Here is a 9,623-nt window from a genome sequence, read left to right as displayed (position 1 = left end):
TTGGTAGGTCAAACGTGGAGTGCTTCTACTCGCTCACCGTCGCGCAATTTTGCCAAAAAAACCCTATATTTTCTGTAAATTAACCCGTAGTACACGTTTAAGTCACAGCCAAACCGTCTTTTTGCATTTTGTTAGAAACCCCCTGTCATTTTAGGTAATCAACCTACAGTCCATATTTAAGCAAGCCGAATCATTTTTTTCTATTTTAACAGAACCCCCCTCCCCCCGACTTTTCGGTTAATCAATCTGTAGTTTATCTAAAACAAAATTATTCATATCTTTTAAACTGTAACTCCGATTTTAACATGTTATATATGAAATTTGATTAGAAAAATGCGCAGAATCTAAATATGATGTTACTTTTAGCTGTTAAAAATTTGTAAAATATTATTTTTGGTGCAAACTTAATCTATAGTGCATGGTCCATTTTTCTTTCGTACCGGCAACAATCCGAATTGCAAATAAACACCCATTAAAACCAGATTGAGAGGAAAGAAAACATCGCTAACTACACATGCAAAAAACCCTATATTTTCTGTAAATTAACCTGTAGTACACGTTTAAGTCACAACCGAACCGTCTTTTTGCATTTTCTTAGAAACTCCCTGCCGTTTTAGGTAATCAACCTACAGTCCATATTTAAGCCAGCTGAATCATTTTTTTCTGTTTTAACAGAACCCCCCTCCCCCTGATTTTTCGGTTAATCAATCCGCAGTTTACCTAAAACAAAATTATTCATATCTTTTAAACTGTAACTCCGATTTTAACATGTTATATATGAAATTTGATTAGAAAAATGCGCATAATCTAAATATGATGTTATTTTTAGCTGTTAAAGATTTGTAAAATATTATTTTTGGTGCAAAATTAATCTTTAGTGCATGGTCCATTTTTCTTTCGTACCGGCAGCAATCTGAATTGCAAATAAACACCCATTAAAACCAGATTGAGAGGAAAGAAAACATCGCTAACTACACATGCACACCTATGAAAAACTTCACAGGGAAAACAATATATTTCTCATATTATTCCGAGGGAGTGTGTGTGTGCACGAGAGAGAGAGAGAGAGACAGGACTGACCACATTTTCAAAGGCATTGAGGCCACCGTCGGCAACACAAATGTGATGCCAAGTGAAAATAAAGAATGTGGACCTATTAGGGTGTTGAGTCATGGTTATTGGGTTAAGAATGTGTGTTATTTTCTCTCCCATTGTAACGTACAGACTCTTTTGCTAGTTTGTAGCTTTTTCTTTTTTTAGAAAAGGAGGAATACCCCCGGCCTCTGCATCTGATCGATGCATACGGCCAATTTTATTAATTATTAGCACAAAACCTTACAAAGTCGTACAACAGTAAGACCAAAGCCACCATCTTCGCAACCTCTGTCGCTACTCCTATCTAACTGATGAAGGGGCGCTGATGGTCTGGGCCTAATACCAAACAGACCTCACAGCCAAACCTAACATCTAAGACCTGAGGTCCCAACCTGGACGCCTGCCGGGTATGGGCACCCACCAGTCCGGCGTGCTCCTCAACCAGGCCGCCTGCCGCGTATGAGGCCGCCACAACCACCTACCACTAATCCATCTTCAGAGCTGTACTGTTGCAACGGCCTTGCCCGGTCTCACTGCCGCCGACGCCACCACGACGCCAGACAGCGTCGACCTCCTGCGCGTGTCCGTCACCACACATCTGACGCCAAGCCTCCGCTGCTCCATGCCGCCAAGAGCCGCCGCCAAGAATATGCATAAAGAAACACCGCTCCACCGAAAGGGAGGCAGCACACCCCACCCCTCACCTACAAACCCTTCCATCCGATCCCAATGTCCTTGGCGTCGCCTCCAGGAAGGTAACGGTGCACAGGGCGCCGCCGACGCCCGATCCGCAACGGATCTTGGGCTTTCACCCGGACATGGTTCGGAGAGGAGAGATGGTGCCCTCAGCAGCGCCCCCAAGGAGGAAAACGGCGCCAAAAATCGGCGTCGCCGCTGCCGGCCAGCCAAGGCGGCCAGGGTTTCCCCCGGACACCGATCTGCTCCACCAGAACACACCGGAGGTGGATCCGGAAGATCCAAACCGAACCGGGGACTGGGAATGGATGCATGGAAGGGAGGGGGCAATACCTCCAGAGCTGGCACGCCTACGGCTCGCCGTCCTCACGGCCGAACACGCAGACACGCCGCACGCCCCGCCGTCGCTAGGCCCCGCCCCAACCTGCCCTGCGGCGAGAGGAGCTGCCCCGCGAGCAGGCCGAGGCTCCCCACGAGGGGCGCGCCCGACCAGCGCGAGCGCCAGATCCCGCCGCCGCCGGCCGCCAGCGGGGTTTGCCCGCCGACGATCGCCCACGACGAGCGCCAGATCCCGCCGACGAGCGCCACCAGCACGCAGCCCGCCTCGTGCAGCCCTCCACGCCAGCCACCGTGGCAGCCCAGCGTCGCCGCGTCCCGCACAACGCCGCGTTCCGGCCAGGGTAGATCGCCTCACGGCGAGCCCGCCTCGCGAGAAGGAGAGAACGCCCCGCCGCCGCCCATGCCGGGCGGGCTTCGCCCGCCGGCACGCCCTGGCGGCGGCGAGGGGAGGGATGGGGAGAGGGACGCGGTTCGGCGGCGGCTAGGGTTTCCTCCCCTGCCGCCCGTGGGAGCGCCAGAGGAGGACGGGTCCACTCCTGCTAGTTTGTAGCTAACGGAAGCATAAAGAGGCTTGAAAAAGGAGCATATAACTTCATCAGATTTATGAAATAACTCTTTTTTACTTTACTTTGTCTATAATTTGATAGATGAATAGAATTTAACACAAGAAGTACTATCGTTTCATTCCTTCAGAATACAAAACTATTTAAACACACAAGCATAGCAAACTCGATAAATCATGAAAGTCATAAATTGTTAATTTTTAATACAAGAAATTTCTCGAGCTTCTTGTTCAAGCTCGACATGCAACTTAAGAAATTGTCGTGGGGATAAATATGAACAAAGCCTGACACACATGGGCATACATAATCGTCTTGTGAATTTCTAATATTTTTTTATGAGCTCCTTGTCACACAAATGATGTGAGATAATGTTACACGTATGTAGAGCTGCTCACAGCAATCGGTATGAGCAAAGTCTTTGATGTACAAACATACTGAAGTGATATTGGAAAACTTCACATGTAGAGTATAAAGACCAAACTGAACATGGTGACAGGGACTGCGTCAAAATATTTTCTTTCCAAATTTATCCAAAGAAACCACCCTTTGTCGAAAACATTTATCCAAAGAAAATGCAAGGAAGTGAGGCCAGTATCTAGATTTTGACAACTAACTGGTCCATGAGGCCCGAAATCCTTTTAGTTTGGAATCAGTTTACTGTTTTCAAGTCTACATGTGTATTTGTTTTTTCCTTTTTGACTATTAGAGCAAACAATTGCCATATATGTGGATAACAAACCTACACACTCGTTAATGATGTCCTGGACTGCAGCAATAGAATAAAGTATCACAAAGCCGCTTCAATGAAAAATAGACCTCTGGCAACCAATACTATTCATCGCTAATATTGGAGAGGAGACCTTTATTTGAGCTAGAGTCCCCCGCATGCCCTAGAGAAGAGGGAGCTACCACGGCGCCCACCAGCGCATCGCAGAGGCGAGAAGTCAGGATGGATTGCTGTGCTAGGGAGACGAATGGATCAGGATAACATACCTCCGTGAGGCCCTCTACACTATAAGCATCTTGTATAGGAGAGAGGGATGAACTCTACCAATGGCAGAAACAACCGACGTGTAGAGATGACGGAACCACGATGACCTCTGTTGGAAAAGGTGACACCTAGGAGGCGCTTAGGAACGCTTAGGCGATAGGCATGATCAAAACCTCGCTAGGCACAAGCTAAACCCTTGGCACGACAAGCAATAATTGTCCACTTAAGCGATAAATAATGCGATATTGCACAGACAAGCCAAAACTATATGCTCTCCAATGGCAATAGCTAGTAGTTTACCCACTTATATGCTCTAAATCAATATCGATGCACGTATAGTCTTCCAAATATACTCCGATAGCCAAAACTATATTTACGTCTAGGCTGCACCCGCAGTCTAGGGCGCTGGGCGAAGGCCAACTGCGTTGCTTACGCATAGCAGTCTTTTCAACCTTGGCGACGACCATCTGTATGGTTGCTCGCCTAGAACGCCGATTCTACCAGTAGCGCTGCCAAGTCGTGGTGGCCTTTGTCGCTCGATTTCAAGCTTGGGGAAGGGAGACGCGCTTGGTTCCATGGCGTTGATCCAGGTCGCTAGGAGGGGTGGTTCACCGTCATTGCCCTTCACTTCGCTTCGTCGGTGCGGTGATTAGGCTTAGTGCAAGAGTGGAAGAAGGGGACGGGGATACATAGAGGTCGCATTGTGTTTCTTCGCTTGGATGTTGAATCGACCACATACGAAAGACGCAGGGCCCAATAGGCCAGATTAACAGCAAATCAAGGATTTTGTCACAGGAGTACCGGGATTAATTGAAGATCCAATGCTCAGAGATGACCATAAGGCCAGACTCGAACGTAAAAATGATGATGATCTGAGAGCGCTGGATTAGCGCATAATTTTAATGTCTCTAATAAATGAAGAGCCATTCTTCTCATTAAACATCAACAACCATCCCTTTCTTCCTCAAGTTTATGGAAGCTCCATAATACTACGGGCCTGTTCGGCAAGGGACCACTCCCGTGACTCCATTCCGCTCAACGCTGGAAATGAGGAGTGACAGAATGGCTGCTCCACAAAAATGAACTGCATGCCGCCCCTCTCCACCACTTCAGCTCGGCGGAGTTGGGAGCCGGAGTGTTTCCGAACGGGCCCTACCTATGGATGCATACATCCAAATGGGGCGTTTAGTGATCGGATCTAAGACGTTATTTGGATGTCTTTTCTTAAAAAAAAACAGCGAAAATGCAATAGGCAGTGACCCTTCTGAAAGCAGCTTCAATAGGAAAGAATGAAAAGCAATTTAATTAGATACAGTACGAATCAATATGAACGGGAACGCATTACAGGTGTTTAATTAGCAGGTTGCAGAGCGTAACAAGCACATCGCAAAATCAGAGCCTCTGAGGCTCAAACACCAGACGACGGGTAGACAAGCAAATCAACCCAATGTAACACCAAACAATCCAATCCACAGCTGCCGCCTCATCACGAGCAGATGGGGCACCGGACGAGGCCGTTCTCGTTGCACTCACCGCACTGGACCATCTCCTTCCGCTCGCCGTCGACGCGCACCTTGCGGCTGCCGTTGCAGTCCCTGCACATGACGAACCTCACGCCGGCGCATCCCGCGCACCAGACCCGCGCCCGCGGCAGCCCCTGGAGCAGGGCCTTGAGCTTCCCCTCCTCCTCCATCCTCGTCACCTCGGCCGCGCCGCCCACGTGCTTGCCCCGGACGAACACGGCGGGCACGCGCAGCTCCCGCCCACCCAGCAGCAGCCGCAGCTCCTCCCGGTAGCCCGAGTCCATGGACACGTCCCGCTCGATGACCTTCACGTCGTGGGCCTCGATCGCGGCGCGCACCGCGTTGCACTCCTCGAACGTCTTGCGGATGCCGCGGAGGGTGGTGGTGTAGAGCACGACCGCGTCCGCGCCGCCGGGCGGGCACTTGCCCTCCGCCACGATCGCCGGAATCACCTTCGGCTGCTTGGGCTTCTCGGATCCAATCACCCGCTTGATGTGCGCGCCTTCCTCCGACAGCTCGCGCTCGATGGACGCGAGGAGCTCCGGGTCGAACAGCGGGCTCAGGCTCCGGCGCGACGACGACATGCCTCCGGTCTCGGCCGCGCTGGGCTTCCGGGCGACCCGGGCGCTTCCCGGGGAGAATCTCTTGGACGCCCTGGACAGCTTGGAGTTGTCGATGGAGTTGTACGGGCGGAGGACCCTGTCCTCGTCGGCGACGTCGCTGGGCTTGCTGTTCTCCTTCCCGGAGCAACGCTGCAGCGGGCTGTTCTCCTTCCCAGGCGTGTTCCTCCGCTTCGCCGACGACCTCTTGGGCGACGACAGGGCCATGGCGAGGACCCTGGCCGGAGACCAACGGCCGGGCTTGGCCGGCTTCTTGGCAGGCGAATCGGCGTCCTCCAGCCCGGCCATGATCTCCCACGCATTGATCACCTCCATGCCGGTCTCCGGCTTGGCCGCCGGAGCCGGTTTCTTGGCGTCCGGGACGACGAGGGGCGGCGGGCGCTTGGCGGACGCGCGCTTCCACTCCCGGCTTATCGGCTTCTCCTGCTCCTGCGGCAACGGCAGGTCCTTGGCTCCCGCCGTGGCGGTGGCGCCGTGCTTGGCCTGCAGGTCGAGGACGCCGTAGGTGGTGGAGGTGAGGGATACGACGTGGTCGACGCGGCCGCGCACGGTGGCGCGCGCGGCGCCGCTGCGGCCTCCGGGCCCGGGCGGGAGGAGCTTGGACGAGATGCAACCCATGGGCGCGGCGGCGACGGGGACGGCGACAGCTACGGCGACGGAGAAGCACTCCTCGCTGCTCTCTCTGACGGCGTTCTTTCCTCCTTTGGCTTTGTTGACCAGTGGGCGAGAGAGAATGCGGGCTGATGACTGGCTGGATCGAGGAGATTTTGTGGTGTTTGTATTGTGTAGTGGCGCAACGGTCGTCAAGTGCGTGCAGTTGCTGCAGATTTAGTTTTTCTTTTACTACTTTCCTCGTGTGGTGCGGTGCTCTCGTTCCATTCCAACGGTCGAATCGACTGGGGGAGAGGGTTGGTGCCCGCGCCAGAGAAGAGGAGGGTCCGCAAACCGAAAAAAAGTGGCGCGGCCCGTGTCAGCATGTATCTATCCGTTGAGTCGCGCACTATTGGATTGGGCTGGCCTCTCCGGCCTCACTGGGTTGGGTTCCCATTTCATTTCATCTCGCGTGGGAGCCCATAAAGTCTGAGACTTTTCAGTTTTACTTCTTTTTAAAAAGTACATTTATTTCATCGTTTCAGCCGCGTTCGTCTTTGACCAACCGTACTGTAGTTCCTTTTTCTTCCCGGTGAGATAAATAATTTTACTTCTGGAGTACTACTACCATATAGGAGTAGTACACATTGCCTTTGTTTTTTTCTCCGACCAGTGAGCGAGTGATAAGATTGTGCCCCAAAGAAAGAGTAGTATAACAAAAGTCAAACACCGATTTAGCACAATGATACTACTACTAGCTGTACAAAAGAAAGAGACGGGTCCATACACACTGCACGAGAGAAGATCAGAGCTTAGTTTTGTTTAGCACGGGCGCAAGCAGGCAAGTACGCTGGTTGCCGCCTCGGCAACCGTGAATGTACAGCTGTTCCCGTGCCTACCAAAGCACGCAAGACTCACTACAACTCAAGATGTGTACACAACTGCCCCCTGTTCCTGAAGCACGCAAGCGATTCAAACCAAGCACCGCCCATCTCCATGCGGCCACCGCCGCGAAGCAATTTGCTTCACATCTCCCAGACCCAGAACCGGCCGCGGGGGCGACAGAACTGGAACGTCCACCGTCGGCGACCCCGACACCGCGGGCTTCGGTTCACTCGCCCCAGATTCACCTTCCCGACGGTTGTCCGAGTCAGAGCCGCACAAAAAGCCACGAAGCGCGGAGGCGACGCTCGCCCAGCACCCGCTCCGCTCCTCGACCTGCTCCTCCTCCCCGCGCGGCGCAGGCGCAGGTGCGGGCATCGCCGCGCGCCTCTCGGACCGCACAGCCCCAAAGCACGACACCTTCGGGGACACAGGCTCCGTGCCCACGGCCTCGCTCGCGAACACCCTGGCCCCTGCGGCCGGCCGGCGCCAGCCGCGGCCGACCACGGGAGAGCGCCGCTGCTGCACGACCATCTTCCCGGCAGGCAGAACGCCCACCACGATTGCCTCCAACTCCAACCTCTTAGGCGCCCTCGACGCGCCCTTGTTACGCGTCGTCGTCTCTTCCGCCGCGGTCTTGGGGTTGGAGCTGCCCTTGGTCGACCCGTCCCGCTCCAGCGCCGCGCCGGTCGGCCCGGACCAGCCCCAGATAATCCGGCGCGACTGCTCGTGGGCGTTGGCGACGTCGACGTCGGAGGCGATGGTCTCGCAGGCGACCTTCGTCGACCTTGACTCGCCGCCGCCGACGCAGAAGAGGGACTCCAGATCGAGCTGTGGCATCCTTTGCCTCTTCTTGCCTGCTGCTAGGCAACAGTTGTGAGTGATTGCTATCAGATGTGTATGGCTGGGAACTGGGACTCTGGGAGTCGGAGGTTTGGTATAAAAAGGGAGGCGACAAAGGCGTGGAAATTTCGAAAGGTTGGCTTGGCTGAGGAGCGCCGCGACGGCGGCGACTGCCGAGTGCCGAGTGCCGTTGGGAGGGTCGTTGAGTGAGGTGCGGGTTACCGGGGAAGTTTTGGAGTTTGCTCCATGGAATGATGGCGTGTTTCAGCGCGCAGGTCAGCAGCTCTGCGGCAAGTGGATTTTCTCGTGTCCTCGAGCTGCCGAATGGAACCGCCAGGCGAGAGGTGTGACTGTGACGTACTGCCGGCTTTGGGTTTCTTGGGTCACATCTGAATTGGTCTTTCTACTCAGTTTCTCGACTGTTACTTGAAATTGTCATATAAACTAAATATGCATTAAGAGCAACTCCAACGGGCCGACCTAAACGGACGGCGATTTCGGCCGCTTTTTTGTCCGCGGCCAGGCGGACACGGACATCCGCTTCCGCGTTTGGGTCGGCGTATGCGCCCAACGCTCGCCCGACCCATTTTGACGGTGCGGACAAAAAAAACTGTGCATGCATCTTTAAAATAAAAACAACTTAGTTAAACATTAAAGCCGGCCAGGAAGGCCGGCGAGAGTCCACGCGTCCACGTTAGCATTAAATAAAACTAAAAAAACTAAACTACGAGATGGCGCGCTACCCTAGGCGTCGTCGTCGTCGTCCTCGGGGTCGGTGAGGTCGATGAGCGTCGGCGCAGGGCCGGCCCAGGGGAACGTCGTGTTCCAGACGGCGGCGATGTAGGCCGCGGGCAGCTGTTCCGGCGCGGGGGGCTGTGCGGCCGCCTGTGCAGCCGCGGCCTGGCGCGCCTCCTCCTCAGCCTCGCGCGCCTCCTCCTCGAGGTCGCGCTCGAGCATCTCCTCGCACTCGCCGCAACGGCGCTCCTCGGCCAGCCGGCGCTGGCACCACATCTCGAGGTACGCCTGCTCCTGCGCCGGGGACGCCCCCATCCAAACCGGTGGCGCGGACACCCACTCACGCAGCACTCCCGTCCAGGAGTAGCGCTCGATGGGCTCGGGCTCCGGCTCCGGCTCGGGCTCCGGGTCGGCCTTGACGCGGCGTCGGGGAGGGGACGGCGGGGCCACCGGCGGCACCACGCAATCGCCGGCCACGGAGAGGGGAAGGGCCTGCGCCATGGCCGCCTCGTACCGAGCCTCCTCTTCCTCCACCGCCTCCACCTGCGCCGCTCGTCCTCCCCGCTCTCGCGGTAGACCGCCGCAAGGGCCGCCTGGTAGGCGTCCTCCGGCGCCTGGTCCTCCTCGCGGACGACGAGAGGGGGCGGCGGCATGCTGCGGTCGACCTCGCGCACGCCGCGTCGCCTCGCCTCCTCGTGCTCGAAGGCGAACCACCTCTTCCAGTTCGGCGAGTCGGTGGCGTAGG

The 9,623-nt window shown here is 55.1% G+C and overlaps 2 protein-coding genes across 2 annotated transcripts; both read right to left on the bottom strand.

Moving 5' to 3' along the window:
• Nucleotides 1-4,962: 4,962 nt before the first annotated feature.
• On the bottom strand, nt 4,963-6,680 carry LOC123053239 (uncharacterized). The gene has a single exon (XM_044476688.1). It carries the CDS (start codon nt 6,443-6,445, stop codon nt 5,171-5,173), a length of 1,275 nt encoding a protein of 424 aa, XP_044332623.1. The 5' UTR covers nt 6,446-6,680; the 3' UTR covers nt 4,963-5,170.
• Nucleotides 6,681-7,209: 529 nt separating this feature from the next.
• LOC123049369 (uncharacterized) lies at nt 7,210-8,487 on the bottom strand. Its single transcript, XM_044472297.1, has one exon. The coding sequence runs from the start codon at nt 8,138-8,140 to the stop codon at nt 7,391-7,393; it is 750 nt and encodes a 249-aa protein (XP_044328232.1). The 5' UTR covers nt 8,141-8,487; the 3' UTR covers nt 7,210-7,390.
• Between the last annotated feature and the right edge of the window lie 1,136 nt (nt 8,488-9,623).

This window comes from Triticum aestivum, chromosome 2D, assembly GCF_018294505.1.
Source record: "Triticum aestivum cultivar Chinese Spring chromosome 2D, IWGSC CS RefSeq v2.1, whole genome shotgun sequence".
NCBI lineage: Eukaryota > Viridiplantae > Streptophyta > Magnoliopsida > Poales > Poaceae > Triticum > Triticum aestivum.
This window is presented reverse-complemented; position numbering and strand designations above follow the sequence as displayed.